The 22598-nt window shown below is 36.6% G+C and overlaps 1 protein-coding gene across 2 annotated transcripts; it reads right to left on the reverse strand.

Annotated features, from left to right (window-relative positions):
* Positions 1-25: 25 nt before the first annotated feature.
* FAM177A1 (family with sequence similarity 177 member A1) lies at positions 26-19741 on the reverse strand. 2 transcript variants are annotated; one of them, XM_081049938.1, is made up of 6 exons: positions 19619-19741; positions 19397-19520; positions 13329-13502; positions 4925-4991; positions 3766-3863; positions 26-2055 (listed from the first exon to the last, which is right to left on the reverse strand). In XM_081049938.1, the coding sequence occupies exons 2-6, from the start codon at positions 19490-19492 to the stop codon at positions 1849-1851; spliced, it is 642 nt and encodes a 213-aa protein (XP_080906064.1). In that variant the 5' UTR covers positions 19493-19520; positions 19619-19741; the 3' UTR covers positions 26-1848. The 2 variants fall into 2 exon arrangements, with proteins under 2 accessions (XP_080906064.1, XP_080906063.1); XM_081049937.1 differs by having other exon boundaries at positions 19397-19662.
* Positions 19742-22598: the final 2857 nt, after the last annotated feature.

Consider the following 22598-nt stretch of genomic DNA (forward strand, 5'->3'; position numbering starts at 1 on the left):
GAAGAAAAACTGAAAGAGGCTTAAAAATAAGACAAAACCATTTAATGCATTTATGGGAAATTTTATAGTTTGCATAAATAAAAATATAAAAATTTTAAGGCACAGTAAATCACTATGTAAACATTACAAACTGGCCACTGTGGGACAAGCAGAGAAAGTAAAGTTCAAGAAACGTAAAACCTTCATAAATCATCTTCCTTCTACTAGAATAGAAAAGTTTCCAGTTTTATCTAGCACCTCTAGGGAGAGAAGATTCAGATCACCTTTAGATATGCATGCCTTCACTGGATAACTAAATATCTGAATTGGAGGTACTATCTCAAATGAAGTTAAAAACAAATTAGAGGGAAGACATCAAAGTTAGCATATTTTAGAGCTATTGGTAAACTATAATTTTTGGTGACAATTACATAACTTGATGATTAATCCTTTAAGCACTAAATTATAAAGTTTTCACCCATAACTAAAAAGATTGCCATGCCATGAACCACCACACCATGAATCTATGTAACCAAAGATTCCTAATAAAGAAATACCTTTCATAAATCCTTCACATTTCAGTTGAACTGAAGGTCGTGGCTGTATGTTCACGTTCATTGATAACAGAATTCCATAATAGGCCCACTGAATCTATGTTGTGAGTTTCTATTTTATGTAATACATTTAAGATCGAAAACGTAATGCTATTTAGAAGTCTATTAACGATTAATCTCTAAAAGCTCTTTAAATTTGTGAACAGGCTTTTAAGAGCAGCATTGTCTGAAATACGCCACACATTTTTATTACTCACATTTAGTCATACAGATACCTCAGAAGATTCTGAACACATATTTAGGAATATTATAATATTCAAAATTAGTTTCACACTATACTTTTGTAAGGATGGCTAAGAACAGTGGGTAAAGAGATGACCAACCTGGGTCAAGTAAACTGTCCACTGCTGTTACTTTGAAGTGGTGAATGACAAGTATCTTCATTACGCTACCATTGCACCTTGTAGAATATTTAACAGTGAGCTCCTGAAGGGTTAAGTCTTCATCAGTCCCCAACCCTACCCCACCCTCTACAAATACTTGGCCCATAGGAGGCACTCGGGCTGAACGAGTGACATAATCAGGATGCCATGTGGACAATCACTAGGTATTATTACCACTTGAATCCAAATACATTAATAAATTCATTCAATAACTAGTATTTTTAACATTATGTTCAAAGCTAGTTACTTAATTTGAATAACTACTGAGAAAGAATGCAAGATTAAGTATTAAAAATGCATTAAAAATGGAAACCCATTTTATATTTGGTGTTATAAACTCAATCACCTTTACATAAAGTTATTCTCAAGGAAAGGATATTCAAAGTGCTTTTATCTTGCTCCTTTTATTAACACACTCAATGAACCATCCTTAGTATGAAATTAATGGTTAGATTTATAAATGTAAGATATAATATGAGAAAATCTAGGGGGAAAAAATCCTCATTTTAATCTGAGATTAAGAATACCAGTTCCAATTAGCTTTAATCAGCAACTTAAATATTTTTTTCTTACAGACAAGCTTGATAATTTAACTTCTTAATTTGCAGTTAGGGCCTTAAAATGTCCTTAACTTTTTTTAAAGATCATTTTAAAACCAAAATACTAATTTGACGCACAGTAAAAGCATAGTACAAATACCCAAATTTCAGATCTGACTTTTGCTACATAGAGCCTAAGAATAAAGAAACATTTTTCCCTTTTCAAATAATGTAAAATATAAATAACTGTTATTAAGTCCCACTGAACAGAGAATGTGGAAGTTCCTCGTGTAAAAACCACCTTAGAGTTTGAAGTTTGATAGTCATTCCATTCTATGGTGGGACAGAGACTGGATTTTGTTTGCTTTCCATAATTACTTCACAATCTCCCTCCATTTCAAAATTGAGATTCACAAATGAACTCGATACCACTGTGTCTGGTTGATCTGTCTGAACAATAGATTCAGCCTGCAGCTTATTCTGTTGGTATTGTCTTTCTGCTTCTTCAGACATCCTGTTTTCTTCTTCTTCTTCTTCTTCCTAAAAAGAGGAAATATCAAGAATAGTTGAAATGTAAATATCCAAAAGGAATAGTATTTGTTTCCCCACTTTCAGCTGCCTGTGGTTTTTTTTGTTATGTTTTGTTTTGTTTTTAACCAAACCAGTATCATGTCCAATTCAGTTTGGTCTAATTAAGATAAGACATACTTCCCTTTCCCCTGTTCCCAAATTGAAATGAAAACTATTATATCACATTTTAAGAAAAGTGATATTATTTTTTTTAAAAACATGGTATAGCACTGCTTAGCTTAAATGATACCTGAATTAACTTTGACAAGGGCTACATCTTTTCAGATTAATTCAAATCAAAATAAAAAATTAGCTAATACAGTGTCACTTCAATTATAGGGTGTCAGCCTATTCAGTGGAACAGGTGTTCCATTCACAATGATACAGCATGGTTAGTGTTCCCGGAAGCACCTGGTATACAGATAAGGCGGTCTCTGTAAGGAAAGATGTAAAAATAGCATTAAGACAGAAAGGAATAAGGACTATAGAGATTTAGAAAAAATAAATTTGAGTTCCAGAACTACTAAATTAGCGGAGGAGGTGGCATTTGTATTGGTCCCTGCAGTACGTGTAGACAGTACAGAGTAAGTATAACAGGAACATTAACCTAGAGCTTGCTTGAGAGTGAATGAGAAAGACCATTTAGGGGGGGGGCTATTACAGTAAGTCACGATAGGGTAATGGGGCTCTGAACAAGGCTGACCCAGTTAAAAACACTTCATTTGTCAAACATTTTTGAAACCACAAAAAGTTAGCTGACCTTTCTAGATTCATCTCCAGCCACTCTCCTGTTGTACTCAGTCCTCCAGTGACAATATAGTGTATTCCTGCCATTTCCTTAAACACACAATGTATCTTCAAGCCTGTACATTCTAGCCTTACCTGAACTGCTCTCCTCTTTTGCTTGAAGGAGAATAAAAGATGCTAATATTTATTTCACGATCATCAATATATATAACCAGGTGCTCTTCTATTTTACATGTTAACTCATTTAATCCTTAGAGCGACCCTGAGCATGGATGCTGCAATTTTCCTTTTTATAAAGATGAGAAAACTGAGGCTTATAGAGGTAAGTATCTTGCCCAAGGTTACAAAGTTACAAGTGGCAGAGCCAGAATTTAAATTCAGACCCTTTGGTTCTAGGACCCATACTCTTAAATGCTAAAGTTCTCTCATTGTTTCAGGCCAAATTCATTTCACTCCCACCCTAAGACCTCACTACAGACAGCATGGCCTCACATCTTTGTGCCTTAACAACCAGCATTTACACACTTCTAATTGTAATTGTAATTTTCTATGTGTCAAACCCACTCCACTTCTACATCTAGTCCATGTGTCCTAAGTACAGAGACTGGGTCTTGTTTCCTCATCTTAAAATAGGAATAATAATCCAGATAGAGGTGTATGGAGATTAATAAAATGACATATATAAGGCACCCCCCATAATACCTAGCACAATGAAATCTAGCTTATTTTACACATAGATCCTAAAGAAATTTCAACATTAAAAAATTCTAAAATGTATGTCAATTTGATAAAGAAATGAATGCCTCTGGAATGAAATACCTAGGGTAAGGGAGCTATCTTTTGGGCACCTAGAAGATACATGTGTTCATTACACAACCCATCAAGTCCACAGCAAACCAAACTGAATCAAGAAAATGTAAACAGCAGACATACCTCCTTCTTCATCCGGTAATACTCATCGATGGCATACTGGTATTTTGGGGTGCTGATGCCCAAAACAGATGCAATCTTCTCTCCAAGAAAGTCACACACTAAAGATACAAAGGTTAAATGGTTTACACAATTCCATAAAGATTTCTTGAGCACTTTCTATGTGCAAGACCCTGGAGAAATACAAAAGTTGTAGTCCCTGCCCTCAGAGAGAGATGAACATTGAGTACACCTCTCTCTATATAATGCCCTGATTTCCCCCAAGAAGCACTTTTGGCTCCTTATGGGCTCCTGATAACACCCCCAATAACATCTAACCACCAGGTATTATAATTATTTGTTATTTGTTATATATGTCTATTTAAAAATAAAAATGTGTACTCTTAGAGGGTTGGGATACCACTGGGCTGGAGGAGAGAAATGGCTTGTACTATAACACTCACCGAGTGCCTGCCTCATGCCACGCACTGTGAAATGTTAGACTCAGAGAGGTGAAGAACTGGCCAGGCTGACAAAGCAGATCCAAAATTCAACCCAAGTCTGAATGTAAAGCTCATGTTCTTTCATGACACCAAACTGTCTAGCATATACTGAGTGCTCGATAAATGTATGTTCAATGAATTACTATTCAAAATTAAGATCTTAAAAAACAGTAAGTGACAGAAGCTATGAGGGAGTTAAAATTGGAAGCAAAGTTTTATGATTTAAAACCTATATTTAAATTAGAATGATTAAGTCATAAACTGATAGTTCATTTCCTTCATATGACTTAGTTATAGCTTAAGTTATAACTTAAGAAATGAAATATTGAAGAAATAAAAATGAACTATAATTACAGACTTTAGAATAAGCAAACAGACTGAGAACAGTATCAGTAGAGAACCAAGTGATAAAATTACAAAACAGTTGATAACAGAAAATGTTCAAGAATATGAAAATCGTATTTAAATTAATACAGCCATTTTCAATACTTTACACACACACACCAGAAGCTGAAGAATATTTTAAGGTTAAGTACCAGTTAGATTAATACCTTTTAATATTAGCTAGCCAGAGTGATTAACTCCCTATCGTTTCTCCTTCATTACTAAAACACCCTATATGGCAAAGCTCCTGAAGCATATTATAGTAGCTATACAATATTCAAGCAGAAAAGTAATACCTGAGAGGGTTGATGTGGCAGCACGAAGCATGTAAAACCATAAGTAGGGGCCCCAGGTAAGTTTTGTCTGCAACAAGAAGTCAAGTTAGCAACATTCATACCTAAACTCATTGTATATATTTAGGCCAGAATGAAGTAGTCAATATTTGGTAGGCACATAAAATATTCTATAGACAGTGCTACAAACAGACTAGAATCCAATAAAAAGTTTATAAGTTTGATAGTCAGGATTCCACAAAGACGTTTTACATTCCCCGCTATAACTACCACCACCTTAAGCCTGTGCAGTAACCAAAACAAGCAGAAGCCACTGAAGTGGAGTGGGTAAGTCATAGTCTTAATTACTTAAGAGTTGAATATTCAGAGCCTTCCTTTCTCCTGTCATGCTGCTTTTTTGTCTGCACTGTTCATAAGCACATCAGAGGAAGTGTGCAGTCAATGGAAAGAGACCTTAAGAAATCACACAGAACAAAACCCTGATGGTATGATGAGGAATTAAGGTTCAGAGAAATTAAGCAGGATAAGGGCACACCAAATGAACTTTAATGGTGGGAAAACAAGGAACCAATAAGTGGCAAATTGAGTTTTTTGTTTCTTTAAGGATTAAAAAGGGATTAGACCATATAATCCAAGACAAGCTCAGTGAATATTGGGTAGGCCAGGACCTGGCAGAATGCACTCTATGTCGCACACCTCCATAGGCGATCTTGGTGCTATTAAGGCCATAGAATACTTTTGTGAAGCCTGCCACATTCTTCATTGTACCACTATTTTCATTTAAAAAGAAAACATAGTATAGGGCCTGCAATCAATCAAATACATTAATCATTATTTTAATGGTCCCAAGGAAGGGAGAAAAAGATAAATTTGTCCATCATCTTAGCTAAAATATGTTAATGATTATAAGAGCATTAAAAAAGCAAATACAAGAATATCTGTCAGAATGAAAACTGTAGACACTGGAAGAAACTTTTTCTGTCCTGTTGGTGAGATGGAAGTATCTTCCTTTTCTGATATCTAAAGCTGATCAGGTTGTCAGTTTTAATGTTACTTCCTTTTCTTCCTGGTTAAGAGAGGGAGATATGTTTACCTGAGGGTTTTCAAAGTCATTTTGAGTGACCACTGTCTGTCTTATCAACTTCTTTTTTATTCAAGTTAATTTAAAAATTAAAGTTGTATCATATATGATACAACATATATATATGTGTGTGTGTATATGTGTGTGTGTGTGTGTGTGTGTATAGAGAGATATATATAGAGAGAAAGAATATATTTGTAAGAGTGGGCAGGCAAGATGGGCTAAAGCAGAGAGCCAGGAACATATAACAGTCTTTCCATGAAAAGTAGGTATGCCAATTTCTGTGATGGTATTCTTGAGAAGACACACAAGTAAGGTAGCTCCTTAGTTTCTATCTACACAAGAATGAATGTCTAAGCAAATACATTCAACTAAGAAGATACTATATATTTCTGACTCCCTGATCAAATCTGCTGTATCTTCTATATTTAGAGCAGGAGGACTCTTGTATGTGGGGATAAGGATTATTTTAGGGGTCCTGTTTAAGATACTTTGACCTTAGTGTTTACCTTATGATCTTTACAGCAAATGAACAGTGCAGAAACACAGGGAATGGAACCAATTTCTATAACACATGGTAAATGATAGGGCCAAGAAAGTACAAAAAGTATATATAGAACAGGACTCAATATTAAAAAAGACTAAGCATGCTTTTGGAGGAAAGCATGTATTTCTCAATGGACCAATTTTCTTGGGGTTGTTTCTAGAGAGAATCATTGCTAACAGCCAGGCTGTGACTACCAAAGAGTCAAACTTGCACCAGAGCTGAGGAACTGGATAAGGATCCTTGAGTAACATCTATCATAACACACAGTTATACAGAATGAATTTATAGACACTTTGTTTAAACACTGACCTCACTGAATCAAAAAGACAGGTGGCTCAGAGCCTACACTAGAACCCTGTCACCACTGCCAACAGTACTACCACTATCATTATTCCAGTAATAGAACTGGGATGAGATCTTGGGTCTTCAAGATTTACAATTTATGGTGCAAACTCAAGTTGATTCATTTTATTCATCTCCAAAAACGTAAGCATCCATTCCTTCAAGAATAATGAAGTATCCATCTTTTCCTTAATAAGGAACTATTAAGACTTGCTATATTTTACTTTTGTTTTTAAACAACTTACTTTTAGAATTACTTTTAGACAAGTAATGTTTATTTATTATACAACACTTAGAAAATGGAGCAAAGTATAAAGAAAATGTAAGTCACCCATTTTCAACCACCCATTGATAATTATCATTGACATATCTTAGTATATTTTCCAGAGCATATATGAGTACGTATTTTAAAACACTGTTGTACTTTATCCTGTTTTTCCCACTTACTATGCTGAAATATTAAGCATATTTCCCAAATGCTTAAATTCCTAAAGGTGGAATAACTAGGCCAAAAATATAATCATATGGAAAGCTCTTCCTTTAGACTGCAAAACTTTATACCAGAAAATTTACAATATTCAGCAACAATGCAAGAGATTGCTCCCTAGGACTCTCACCACGGCATATTGTGCTTCTCCTTTTCAAAAATTTGACAGGTGAAAAATGGGTCCAGATAATTTTGAGTTCTGACTATATTACAAAAGGCATCAGTCCATTTATATAGGTAACAATTATGTGCATAATCAAAAATTTAAAACTTAGATACACACATATGTACATATTTGAGGAACCCTAATCAAAACGAAATCAAAGGGTAAATAAATTACAGGAAATATGTTTATACTTAAGGCACATCTAAGGTAAAAATCTTAGGGAAAGTATTACCACAAGAGTGTAAAACAAAATCTAGGTCTCCATTTCTTATTTTCTATCAAGTATCAAATTCTTAAATTTGATATGTATTATTCTTAAACCTTTATTCTTAACTGTCAGGGTTTTTTTTTAATTGGTATGTTTTACAAATCTGCTATGTAAATATAGGACATCTTTCCAAAATTCCTTTGTCTTATCAGATTTATGATAAATGAGAAGCAAATAGAAAATGCAATGTCTGCTCTTCAGAGTAAGTAAAGCCAGCTCTGTCTTCAGTTATTAACATCTGTTAGGATAGCTATTACCCAAAAAAACCTCCCAAAAAACAAAAGTCATAAGTGTTGGTGAGGATGTAGAGAAATCGGAGCCCTTGTGCACTGTTGGTGGGAATGTAAAATGGTGCAGCCATTATGGAAAACAGTATGAAGGTTCCTCAAAAACTAAAAATAGAAATACTATATGATCCAACAATCTCACTTCCAGGTATTTATCAAAAAGAATTGAAATCAGGATCTCAAAGAAGTATTTGCATTCCCATGATCACTGCAGCATTATCCACAATAGCCAAGATGTGGAAACAACTTAAAGGTCCACTGACAATGAATGGATAAAGAAAATGTGGTACACACATGTATGGAATATTATTCAGCCTTTAAAAAGGGAATCCTGCCATATGCAACAACATGGATGAACCTTCAGGACATTATCCTAGGTAATAAAAGCCAGTCACATAAGGTAAAATACTGCATGATTCCACTTACGTGAGGTATCTAAAATAATCCCACACACAGAAGCAGAGAGTAAAATAGTGGTTGCCAGGGACTCGGGAAAGCAGGGAATCGGGGAGTTATTATTCAATGGGTATAAAGTTTCAGTTACATAAGATGATTAAGTTCTAGAGCTCTTCTGTACCACGTTGCGCCTATAGTTAACAATACTGTATTGTACACTTAAAAATTGGTTAAGAGGGTAGTTCTCATGTTAAGTGTTCTATCACAATTTTTTTTAGAAAAACCAATGGATGCTGGGAGAGAAGTGCAAGAGAGAAAAACATTTTATAGACTTCGTAAAATCCAATGTGTAATTAAATTCTGCCTTTTCAAGATTTTTTTAAAAAGTTAAATGTTCAAGTGGTAACTTTCTAATGGCATTTAAGATGTGCTTATTTTTCCAGAAAAAAAATTGATAAAGTTATGCAGGTGGACGTCTTGGTTGGCTGTAAGCTTTAACAATCTTTTTGGAAATGGAAATCACAAAGGAAGTTAATTCTGGACAAAAAAAGATTCAGTGGACAAATCCTCAGTGACTGAAGTAAACTATAATACAGTCTATTAAGGTTTAAAATTTCCCTCCAAAAAAATACTTAGGAATAAAAAAAATTACTGTAAGCTTGCTTGATACTCAGAGGTCTATATTAAGCTACAGCATTAAAGAAAAACAGTAACAGACTAATATTAATATATGCATGCATAAATAATAAACCAGATGAACACATCTGCAGTTCCGGCAGCAATGAAAACTTGCAAAAAAAAAAGTATCTCTTTTAGCAAAAGATTTAAGTAATTGTTACTGCTTTGTCCTGGTTAACTTAGTCAACATGGATAGTCCTATTTGTTAATTATAAATTATTCATGAATTGTACTAGATTGTTTTTTGTAAAAATTTTATTTAGAAAAATGTCAGCTGTTGGCTTCAGGTTGAGTTTATAAAATTCCTACTGGCAATATTATATTACATACATTATACATAGTATATAATATATATAGTATATTATGCATTATATTATGTTGTATTATGTTAATGTATAATAGCAGCTCCTATTTGCCCCAAAATACTCTAGAAGAGATGAACTACCACCAAGAAAAACATAACTTGAAAACTTCACAATAAATAGTTCAGGAATGGAGACATCAAACAAATTAATTTCATAAACTCTAAAATAAATCTTTAGTAAGAACTATAGGGAAAATTTTTAAATTAGTCATGGGTTTTCAAATTCCAATGGAATTCTAAAATTGCCTCAAGATTTCTTGTGCTACTTATTATATTTGCTTTAATATTACTTTGCATGCATATAGTTCTCGGCCATTTTCAATGAATTTTCATATGCATTATCTCATTTAATTTTCAAAAACAACACTGAATATAGATGAGGCAAATGTTACCTTTTTTAAATAATCATGGAACCTGAAGTGCAATGAGAGTTAAGTTTTTGTCAAAGAGTGGTGACTATCACAGGATGGAGCCAGTACTAAAAACCAAGTTTCTGACACTTATGTTGCCTCCTAGTGAAGGAAATATTAGACAGGTTTCTTATCACCCGGGAACCTGTTAGTTTAAGCCTAAAAATTCAAATAAATTCTAATGGCAACATACTATATACAAGGCAATTAAAGATTTTAAGAGTGGATATAAACTTCCAGCATAATAATATGAGAAATTCTGGGGACCCACTGAAACTGGTGAAAACTGGTGAAACTGGTGAAAATTATTAAAAACAAACATTTAAAGCATCTGGAAATAGACCCACGGGCATACAACAAATGAAGAAACATCTATTCAAGAAAATATATCAAAACTGGATAAGAAAAGCAAGAGTCCATAACAACTGAGCCAAGAGCACTCTCTCCTTCTGCCTTCTCAGCAAAGTGAAGTGTAAACTCAACTCCAGACTGGTACAGCTAAGAACACAGGAATTGGTCTAGCCCCAGTTTCCAATCAGAGAAACAGAACACCAATCAGCATTTCTCATCCTGCCCACAAGCTGACTATTACTAAGTTTTAGGTGAATGCAGTTGACTGGTGGGCATTCCCTTCTTCCATAATCTACTACTCATGAAATGGAGGCTCTTTCTTGGGCATGGGTGCCACTGAGAGTACTGGCATAGTAATCACTCTTACCCAAGTTCACAACATAGTGGTTCCACATAGTGGTTCCACACAGAAGAGGCAAGCCAAGAAGACCACACCCCCGCCAAGTACTCAGCTCCTGAAGTAGGGGAGTCACTCAGAGAGAAATGCCCCACTGTCTCTAATCCCTAATTTCAAAGCTCTGGTTTAGAGATTTTGCCCAAGGGGAAAAGTAGGCCATAAAACATAGCTCCTAATCTCTTCCCAAATGAACTGCCTTCATTTGCAGCAGAGGTGGGAAAGTCCAAGCCTCAGGTGCTCTCAAAATCAGTGGAGACTGTGGTGAATGGTAACTGGGAGGAAATTCTTAGATTCTATGAAGATATAGGCTAAGCTATAGGCCAGCTAATTTGTAGCAGAGAACAGAGGGTGGGGCGGAGACAACTTCACTAAACAAACCCAGCAGTCACTAAATAAATGAACAAAACAAATAATAAAATCAAGACCCCGGGGCAGTACCCAGAGTTGCTACAAAATATTATCTAAAATGTCCAGTTTCCAACAAAAAATTATGAGACATATAAAGTATGACCCATACATGGGGGAAAAAAAACAGGCAAAAGAAACTACCTGTGAAAATGACCAGATGTTGGATTTAACAGAAAAAATTTCAAAGCAGCCTTTATAAAGGTATGTTCAAAGAATTAATGAAATCATAATTAAAGAAATAAAGGAAGCTACGATAACAGTGTTGCATCAAATAGATAATATTAATGGAGAGAAATTATAAAATAGAACTAAATGGAAATTCTGGAGTTGAAAAGTACAATCACTAAAATGAAAAATTCAATAAGGGGGCTGAAAGAACAAAAACTGACAGAAGTAAAGGGAGAAATAGACAATTCAACAATAATAACTCGAGGTTTCAATACTCCATTTTCAATAATAAATAGGACAACTAGGAAGAAGATCATCAAAGAAACAGAAGACGTGAACAACACTATAAATCAAGCGGACCTAACAGCCATCTATAGAATACTACAACAGAATATACATTCTTCTCAAGTATGTACAGAACATTCTCCAAGACAAACCATAAGCTAGGCCATAAAACAAACCTCTATAAATTTAAAAGGATAGAAATAATATAAAGTATGTTTTCCAGTGAAATTAGAAATCAGTAACAGAAAAAAGAATGTGGGAAACTCACAAACATGTGGGAAGTAAACAACATACTCTTAAATAACCAAAAGATCAAAGAAAAAATCAAAAAGGAAAAGAGAAAATACTCTGAGATTAATGAAAATGTAACATACAAAAACTTATAACTGCAACTAACGCAGTGCTTAAAGAGAAATTCAGCTAAGAAAGAAGAAAGATAGTCTAAACTGCTATGTGAATTGTATCTCAAGAAAACTTTAAAAAAAAAGAAATCTTTACGAAAGCAGTAAGAATGCAATTTTTTTCTATGCAATGCCTTTATTATCAGTTTCTATGTAGACAGAGGGCAATTTTTGAGAGAATAACTTTGAGAGAAAAACATACCTATAAGTATAAATTTATACAAATAAAAACTAATCCCTACCAAGTAATTTAAAAGAAAGACATATTCCAACAATTCTTCCACTGTGTGAAACATCTCTGAAATATTCTGCATGCATTCGAAATTTCCTTCAGAGTATATTACACAGTCCTTTGAATACTTTCTCTAGTAGAGAATCTGGATCTGATTTCTTTTTAATAACCAAAATTTATTTAGAGCCCAATCTGATGAAAAACAAGTAATAACGTTTTTTAAATCAAACATAAATAATTCTCCATCTTGCTACTTTGCTTATTTTCTTCACAGCACTTTTAAAAGTCTGATAATTATAGTATATATTTGTTTACTTCCTGTCTGTCCACTAACATAGAAGAAGAGAAATGTACATTGCCCATTACTGTACTACCAGTGCCTAAAACAGTACCTGTTAGAAAGTCAGTCAATATTTGATCAACTGAACTCTTAAAATGATGACATAGAAGGGCAATACTACTTTTTAAAATATATATATAGTCTTACAATTTTATAGTCACATTTTTTTTAACTTTTATTTATTCAAGTGTGTATTTCCAGGACCCATCAGCTCCATCATGTAGTTGTTTTAATCCAGTTGTGGAGGGTGCAGCTCACAGTGGTCCATGTGGGGAATGAACGGGCCACATTGTTGTTAAGAGCACCACGCGCTGACCAACTGAGCTAACAGGCCGCCCCTAGTCACATCTTTTATAACTTAGAAATTCTTAAATTTAGCTAGTGAGGTATATAAAATTAAGAACTGTACACATCTATCTTCTAATCAAAACTTGAGGCAATATGCAAAAAACTGACAACTCCTTTAAGTTTGGGGTGGAAACTATCATGGCAGTACAGTCCTTAATTCAAAGGGGCTGGAAATCAAGCACTCTAGTAAGATAAATCTTAAAAAAAAAAACCTATCCACACTGACAAAGAACTCTGACACTCAAAAACTATTTCAGTCTACTGAAATGCAGGAAATGCTTCCACCCATATTGTATAAAAATCCTACTTTCTACCCAAATCGTAATACATAACTTTATAATCAGAATATAGTTGATTTAAACCTCACAAGTCCCCTACAACTCAATGTTTTGGGAGAAACATCAATCAAAACAAAACCCACTGACAAAAGGATCACCAGTATCAAACCCACCGGATCAACAGTAGGCAAAACATCTTTCTTCTCCGGGCCATCAACTTCATCTTCATCTGTGCTGTATTCTTCCATTGTTTCACCACTAACAAAGTGGATGACTCTCCTTGGGGCTTTCTTCTTTTTTCCGATGACGCCCAGTTCTACATTTTCAAAGACTCTTTCATTACTCATCTAATGTCAATAAGAAATTAAGAAAATGAGAATTTCAAGTGAGATTAATTTTCTTTATTATGACAAAAGAAATTCTGGGTTGCTTTATTTTAGGGAATAAAGAAACATAAGCCAATCCTTAAATAGTTTTTTTTTAAACAATAAAACAATCACAAGAGTATCAATAGCATCTAAGAAGAGTTTAATGAATAATAAATCTGTATACTCACTACTGAGGTGAAAAAATAGAACTTAACCAATTAAACTTTTGTTTAAATCAAAAGCTAAGAAATCATGCACCAGACTTCAAGTCATAGCAATTCCAATGCTACTATATATAATATGTCAAGACATGCTGGACATCAACCATTTTAAAGAGTAACGCACAATTATGGCAGGATTAATGTGTAATATCAAAGGAAAATCATATAGACAGACATATACATGTTAAATGTATAAAATAAAATAACAGTTTATATCAGGCAACTCTCCTAAGTCTTTGGATTTGAGCTTAGCTATGAGCAAGCAAAAGAAAACCAGTTCAGTTTAACTCTGAACCTCACCTTTTCTCAGAACAGGAGCCTCAAATTCAAATGGCTTTTAGGGCCAAACAGATACCAAAAATGAGTAAAGCTAAAGATGGTAGGATAGTCCCTTTGGAGAATGCCCTAACTAAAGACACTGAATTGAAAATAATTTTAAAGCAATGTGCAGGCCAAATAAAACTGATTTGTAAACCAGATCTGGAAAGCATACCATCAGTGTTCTCTCTGAACTTCCAAATTTCTTAGTCAATAACATATAGGTGACAACAGAGTTTTCCTGATAGTAAAAGGAGTTTATGAATTTTAAAGTTATAATATGTAGTCTATGGAATTCTAAATACATTAAAATTCCACTACTAGGTAAATAATGATTTTACTTCATACATATAGCCATGTGCCAAACTCGGAGCACATGCATACTGTGGGAGAGGATGAAGAGCTTCTCTTCCCTGTCATCTTGTCTCAAGTTTATACACCTAAGAAAGTCTTCATTGAATCTTCTTACCTGAAGATTTCAAGACGGCACAGTACAAATAATTGGGAAAAATAATCTGGCAACAGTGGGGACCCCTGGGGTTAGGTACGAAAACAGGGAAGTAGGTACAGGTAAGATAGTGGTCAAGGGGGCTTTCTATTCATTTTGGTATTTTGTTGTTGTTTATTTTGTTTTGTTTTTGTAATGAGAATATGTTCATGTATTCCTGGTACAATTTTAAAACTAAACCAAAGCAAAATGATGCAGGACTATAGGACTGTCATGATTAGAAGCCATGTCAGTGAGATTCTCTAGGATAGTCCAAAGTTCAAAAATTTTTTCCTTTATACAGATTCTTTCACTTGTAGATATGACCTAGCATAATTTAAATCCATGATTGCTGTTCAACCACTAGAAAAATACTTTAAATTACATGTTCAGGTATGGGATTGTACTGATAAAAATAGTGAATTAGAATTGCCTAGTTATGCAAGTATAAGTAACTTTATTTTTATGCATTATTTCCTCTTAATCCTCTAAGCTTCTTCTTAGAAAGTAGATATGGTTCTTCTGCGCCCTTCACTTCCCAAAGCTAAGTGTAGTAATTAGCCAGGATTTGAATCAGGTATATCCAACCCAAAGAACACCTGCATTGTTTCATTACACATGAGGTCATTACTGACAGCAACTATAACTGCTATACAGCAAACTGAGATCATAAAAATCTTGAAAGCATGGGCTATCTATGGATTAACCTGAAAGAAACAAAAACCACAACTTTCATTGGACTGTCCTGAGGGTTCAAACAAACCCCAGCCATTAATAAGGAGTAAAAAGTTTATGAATTTTAAAACTATAATACGTAGTCTGTAGAATTCTAATAACATTTAAATTCCATTACAGCCCATTTACTGTGTCCATAAACAAAATGGACAATATATGGCCCACCCAGGCCACCCTTCTTCTATCCCTAATCCCTAGGCACCGTGAACCATTCCTATCCAATCTCATTTGTCCCCTTGACATAAGATTTGGTTTATGGTTGTCCTGACATCAATGTCTCCTTTTGGATCATGACTTTCTGGATCCCCTTATAGGCAAGGGAAAGTCAGAGGAGCTACTTTAGATCTCCAGTTGCCATACTAGCTGGATGGATCTGATACCAAAGCAGTGAATAGAGCTGAGACCTTTCACAGTACATCACCATGCCCCATTCCACCCCCACCCCACGCCCATCAGGTCAGAAGCAGCTTTTCTCTGCTACCTCTAGCAGTCTCTCTGGCTTAATTTTTCTTTTCTAAGACACAAAGTAGAAGGGGTGTCTCTCATTGGCTCAACTATTTTACCTTCCTTAAACAACTTCAATAAATCAAACTATTCTGTCTCGGTCATGACAACTAGTATAAACTTAGCTACTATCTCCATTAACTCTGACTCTTGGCTATATTCTAAAAATTGTTTTGTTTTTTTTAATCTACAAAAGGGAAGGCTGAAACACAATTCCTATTTTTCATTACAATACCAGCTAGTTGAGTATAAACAGAACTTTGCGTAATACTCTCTATACATAATATGTAATTAAAAATGGCATTTTATTTGCTCCAATCGTCACATTTCATATAGATTTTTATTAAAGGGACTTTTATTTAAGGCCTTTCTTTTTAAATTTTAATATTAATTTTTGATACAGTAAAACCCACGTTTTATCATCTTAAGCAGAAGTGAGCAAATTTTTTCTGTAAAAGCCAGAAAGCAAATATTTTAGGCTTTGCAAAGATAGTGTCTGTCACAACTACTGAAATCTGCAAAAGCAGCCAAGGACAATACATAATGAATGGGCATGGCTTTGTTCCAATAAAACTGGTGGTTGGTGGGATCTGGCCCATAGTAGTACGTTATAATTTGTCAACCCCTCTTCTGAAGGAACCAGACTAACAAGTAAAAAATCTGTGAAAGACAATCTATTATATGTGATTCCAACTCTACTTGAGGGGTGGTGTGGGCGAGTCAGTTAAGGGAGGTATTGATGGGCAAAAACAATCAGAAAGTAATTTGGTAAAAAATTTCCAACAACTATAAATGAAAGTTATTCCCTGAATTTTGCAAATGTTTCATTTTACAGATCAACAGTAAACCTGCAAATAAAATTCTTACTGTCAATTATACAAATTCCATTTTAACAAACTCCAGAAATCTGGAAAGAGTTTTCTAACACCAGGAAATTATGAGATGCAATGTCAGTTAATATTTTATTACATTTTATGGTTAACCAGTCTGTAATTCTGCTTATCTTGTTCCTTAGCAGCTGTTTTTAGTGGCAATTTACTTTTTATATACACCCAGAGCACCCAGAACTTCTTTAAAACATGTACTACACTTGGGATTTATTGTGTGTCACCTTCCCCAACTAGGTGGTTAGCAACATAGGAGTAGGCACAGTGTGTATCCTTCTTTGCCATATTCTTTAGCCTATACTTACAGCTCCTGGCACATTGTAAGTACTTGGTAGCAGAGGTGCTAAATAAATACCGTAAATGAATTCGTAGTAGTGAAATTTTAACTCCTTTAATAATATTGAGGCTGACATTATGGTTAAAAGTCTAGTCAGAGAAGCTGCTGGATGGCCTGGTTTGAGGCCTAATTCTAAACACTGACCCAAACTCCTATCTCTTACTCCCTTCCCTACACGGCACTCGGATTTCTCAGTTTTGACAAACTGATCAAGGAGTACAGGAGAGCAGCCTCTCCTTCCATCCACGTCTCCACCTCACTGACCTCTTCCCTCCTACTGTGGTAAAACCACTACTCATGGAGCCGGGGTTCCCAGAGGTGTTTCTGCTTCAGGAATGTGAAAGAGAGAACAGGAAGGGACAGTTAGAAAAAAAGTGTGTACGGTATGAACCCATTTGTGTTTAACAAGAAAGATTATATATGCACAGGAAATCCCCGAAAGGCTATCCCAGAAACTTAGTTACTTTTGGGGAATGGGAATGTGAAGAACAGGTGATGGGGGGGGGGATTCCTACAATTTTTTTACTTTGTTTGCTCTAGAGCTTTCTTTACTGCTTAACATTTATTATTTTTTAACCAAGAATATGAAAATAACATGAAATCACAAAGCCACAACAAACAGACTTCACATATTTAGCTGGTAAATCAGTACAGGTATATTTACTTTGCTATTAGATTCAAAGCTTAAGTAGTGATGAAAACAATTATAGCAACAAAGGGAAAAATCAAATGGAAAATACCTACATCACGGCACCGTGGACTTTTTTAAAAGGTTCAGTTCAAGTCTACCTGTCTACAATAGGTCTCAACCGAAGCGAAAAGTGGCTTCCTAATCAGTGAGCATTGCCAGTAAATTCCTTCTTGCACGTTACAGTCCTCTTTCGTAAGTCGGAAAAAAAAACCCAAGAAATTCCATATAAAGACTAGTATGTGGCAAAGTTTTTAATGCAAACTATACCTAATAAAAGTTATACTCATATTCCGGCGCCTTTCTCTGGGAACCTGTAGTTTGGGGAAAATGTCTCACTAACATTCAAGAAGTGAAGTCTCAAACATGAAGTTACTGAAAAAGCTTAATTCTCTACTTTGGGGAACTTATTCAATAGTGTTTGGGGATTTTGTTGGGTGTCCGATGGACATGTGTCCTGTTTGGGAGACCACCTCAGGGATGCTGTGGATGCCTGGTCATGGCATTGTACACCAGAGGCTGGACATTAATGAATGCCAACTATAATTTTATGTGTATAATGTGATGGCTCGGTGTGAGGTCGGGGTGGTGGTGGATGGGGGGAGGGGGGTTCACGGTGTGAGGGATGTAAAAATAAAATAAAATAAAACTATATATAAAAAAAAAAGCTTAATTCTCAACGAGGGTGAGAAGATTTCCACACAGGAGCAACTTGAGGTTTTTACCGTGGAAATGGTACACACCTGAGCTGGTTTCAGTTCAAGCAATTTCTTCATTCGTTTTACTTGGCCTAAGATCCTAAACGACTACTTTACACTACCAAATCCAGCACAAAACAAACCTCAAACCTTACCCAACTCTCCAAACTTAGGTTGTACAAAACGGTAACCGCTAGCCAGCCACATGTGGCTCACGCTCTCCTGCAATGTGACTAGTGCAAACTGAGCTGTGCAGGAGGTGGAAATGCATACAGGATCTCAAAGACTGGTCCCCAGAAGAAAATGCAAAATAGCTCACTGATAACTTTCATATTAATTACGTGTTGAAATGTTGACACATTGGGTAAAATACAATACTAAAATTAGTTCACTTCATGGTACGTGTTCATTTTGTGATAAATGGGGTTAAACAGAATATTAAAATTAATTTTCCTTTTTGACTGTGGCCACTAGAAAACGTAGGACGTGCAGCGGGGCTCGCGTCGTACTTCTATCGGACAGCGCAGCTCTGCGCCTTAGCCACCTCCCGCAGAAGTTATGAGGATCACGGGAAAACGCCTGCACACACTTCGCACTTCTTGGCTGTTAGCTAAGAAAAGGCCAGATGCCAGGTCAGGCGCTCACACGGCAGAGACTGAGAAGTGAATGAAGCCGGTGTCACCTGGCTTCCAGTCACGAAGGCCACCTTTCGGGGACACGCCTGCCTTCTCTCGTTCGCAGACCCGAGGCTGGAATATCCCCCGTGGAAACCTGAGGCCGCCACTGGGAGTCTGCGGCGCTGCCAGGGGAGGGGTGGGTGAGGGGTCCCTTTCTCCAAGCCGGAGTCTGAGCCGAGGAGAGGACACCGAGGAGACACCCCGAAATGCACCTCCGGCGGGCGGCCTGCTCGGAGGAAGGCCGACAAGCCAACAGGGCAGCTGGCTAGGCTAGGCTCTCCCCGCCTCGGCCGCGCCGCCTCCTTCGGCCGCCTCACCTACCTGCCGCTCTGGTTCCCTGAACGCCGCGGCGGCTGCAGCTCCCGAGGCGGCGGCCGCTTCTCCTCCTTCCGCACGGCTCACTGACTCCCGGTCCATCGCTGTCGCCGCCACACGGCTGCTGGTGCTGGCGAGATAGAACGTAATGGCCGATAAGCCCACTTCCATCCTCCGCCTCCCTGCCCAGTTGTGGTCGGAGCTCGCGGGCGGTCCAGTGGGACTCACCCGCAGCGCCGGTCTCGCGCCACGCCCTGACAGGCCGCAGCGCCAGGAGCGGGGCGGGCCTGGGGGCGGGGCCTGGTCTGGGGGCGGGGCCTGGTCTGGGGGCGGGGCCGACAGGAGCCTCGCCCGCGGGGCTCGGCACCCGGGACTCTGCTGACCGCAGCCTACGAGGCACAACTACCGGCTCTCGCGTGACGGGGCGGGGCGGGGCTTTTTGCAGTACCGCTCCCGGTCCGCGTCTGGAGCTCGCCAGGCCGCCGCCTGGCGTCACCCGTGATGTCATGCCTCGAACCTGTACCTGGAGCCTAACTGTGGATGTCCGCGCAGCCACTCACCACCAGCATCCTGGGCAACCTCTCCCCCAGACCTGGGTTTTCACTGCACTTGTGAAATGAGAACAGCTGCGTGGTTGTTAGGCTTCAAAGGCTTGTGCTGAGATATGGTTGTTGAAAATGCATGGCTCGTGCTACATATTCCATTCCTAACCTGAATGACAGTCTAGCCAAATAGCCTTGAAATAAGAGCCTCGAAGGTGAATTTTTGCTTACACTAGTCTGAAATAAATATAGCTAGAAAAAGTTAAGGGAGGCTTGAAGGAGAGCAAAGGGCAACAGCAAGCTTCCATTTTAACAATGTGAGGGATAGTTTATTATCTGTTTTAGGGGCACGTGTGTGTGGGTTAGAGGAGGCATCCCAGAGTTTTCCCATTTTCCCCAATGTTCAACCAAATTAAAAAGTTCATGATTGTAATGATTACTGCACTAGACTAGTTGGGGCATTTCCAAGTAAATGGTTTGTTTTTAATTTTAGTTTTAGTATGAAAGGTTTCACGAATTGTAAAGGTCAAAAATAAAATACATTACTTCATCCACGGCAGGCGGGGTGGGGTACATTTGATACTTTAAATTACATTTTCATGCCAGGCAAAATTCAGAAATGCTCCCCAAAGTTATGTCCTAGTATATGTTATTCAGCATGGCGAGCAGCCAGCACACGGACATCCCTACAACCTTAAGTACTCCTTTCTCTCCTGTGCAAAAGTTCTTTTTCCTTACTTGTATACTTTCCATCCTGCTATAACTTTGATATTCTAAAAAACAAACTAAAAACCTTAAAAATAAAAGTTGATCATTTGAAAACCATCTACATTTTAAACATTGGTTGGAAATTCATAATCTACTGCTAACAAAATTAGCTTGTTGCTGAGGTAAACAAGTTTTAGTAACATAATCTGATGCTGTCTAGTGGTATTAGCCAGGCGTTGAGTCTGTCCAAAATGACAAAAACAAACTGCAATAAATTGAAAAGAAAAATAAAGAGCCAATTGTTAAAGACTTCAGGAATTGGCCTTCATAAACAAGATAGTTTACATTACATGTATTCAAAATCCCTTTCCTCTTACTGGCAAGAGGGTAATCAACAATCTTTGTTACTAAAAATTTGTGGAATGTTTATAAATGCATGATTTTATTTTGAAAATTGGCAATTAAACATCAAATTACAATTTTCACTGAAGCAGAACTAATTTTCATGGTTTATAAGTACATTTCTTTGTTCACTGAAAATTTGAAATGCAAGTCACATTCCAACATGAACTGGAAGTATTTTCTCAGAAGTTATTTTTAACACAAATATGCAATTGAAGAGCAGTCTATTACAAACAAACAACTCAGCAACAGAAAAGCATAGCAATTCTAATGGTTTTAGTTTGGGCATTTACATTTTTGTCATTATTTCCAGACTGTCATAGGTCAACTAAAAGTGGGCAACAAAGCAACACACCAAAACTTTCCTTCTTTCACTTTCTAGTATAAGTTATATCACTATGACAAAAAAATAAATTCAGGTATGTACTTGAAAAGATAAATGTGGTCTAAATTTATCATTTAATGATACATACAGAGCTAAAAAAAATGTAAATTAGGATCTATTTCTGTGAAATGCTTGGAAAACAAAACTGAATAAAATTCAATAACCAGGAATGTCCATCAAATAAAAACAAGACTTTCTTCTAGTTTTGACATACTGTTTCCCCGAAAATAAGACCTAGCCGGACCATCAGCTCTAATGCATCTCTTGGAGCAAAAATTAATATAAGACCCGGTATTAAATTACCGGGTCTTATATTAAAATAAGACCAGATCTTATGTTAATTTTTGCTCCAAAAGACGCATTAGAGGTGATGGTCTGGTTAGGTCTTATTTTCAGGGAAACACAGTAGCTACATAAATATTTTAGTAGAGAATACTTAATCCCATTCTGCAAATAGGGGGATATATTTTCATCATATTGATGCACAAGGGTAAGGTGGTAAAATTAAAAATCCACATTAGGTTGATTTTAAGCATAAATTGTTAAATAACAGTAGTGGCTTCACTTATGGAGACCAACATGCCAGGTACCGTGCTAAGGGCTTTCCTTGTATTTTCTCTTTCTCACAGTTGAGATACTATTGCAATTACCAACATTTTCAGATAAGCAAAAAAAGGTTTAGAGAGGTTAAGTAACTTGCTCAAGAACAAAGCTGATAAGCAGAGCAAGGATTCAAACTCAGGCAGTCTGATTCTAGGGCCTATCCTTTTAGCCACTCTGAAAATGAAAATGTCAAAAGATAGGGTATGAGGAGGGCAGGAAATTCTTAGACCAAAAGTGAGTGTGACACTTGGAAAGATTTGGATGGAAATTAGTAAAATGTGTATATTTTTAGAAGTGTTATTACCAGATAGCCATTAGTAAACTTAAGGCCTTAGGTGTTAAGAAATAAATGAAAATGCCAAGTGAACTTGTTTTATTTAATTTTTTAAAAAGATTTTATTGGGGAAGGGGAAACAGGACTTTATTGGGGAACAGTGTGTACTTCCAGGGCTTTTTTCCCATTTTTTCCCAAGTCAAGCTGTTGTCCTTTCAGTCTTAGTTGTGGAGGGCGCAGCTCCGCTCCAAGTCCAGTCGCTGTTGTTCGTTGCAGGGGGCGCAGTCCACCGGA

This window comes from Rhinolophus hipposideros (assembly GCF_964194185.1).
Source record: "Rhinolophus hipposideros genome assembly, chromosome: 5".
In the NCBI taxonomy this organism is placed as follows: domain Eukaryota; kingdom Metazoa; phylum Chordata; class Mammalia; order Chiroptera; family Rhinolophidae; genus Rhinolophus; species Rhinolophus hipposideros.

Bases quoted from the DNA above. Each gene is read 5' to 3' on its own strand.
- FAM177A1 (XM_081049937.1), bottom strand. From the start codon at position 19,561: ATGGAAGTGGGCTTATCGGCCATTACGTTCTATCTCGCCAGCACCAGC. The intron at 13,503-19,396 runs GTAGGTGAGGCG...TATTGACATTAG, and splicing joins TCAGGGAACCAGAGCGGCAG to ATGAGTAATGAAAGAGTCTT. The intron at 3,864-4,924 runs GTATTACTTTTC...TTGTATCTTTAG, and splicing joins TGCCACATCAACCCTCTCAG to TGTGTGACTTTCTTGGAGAG.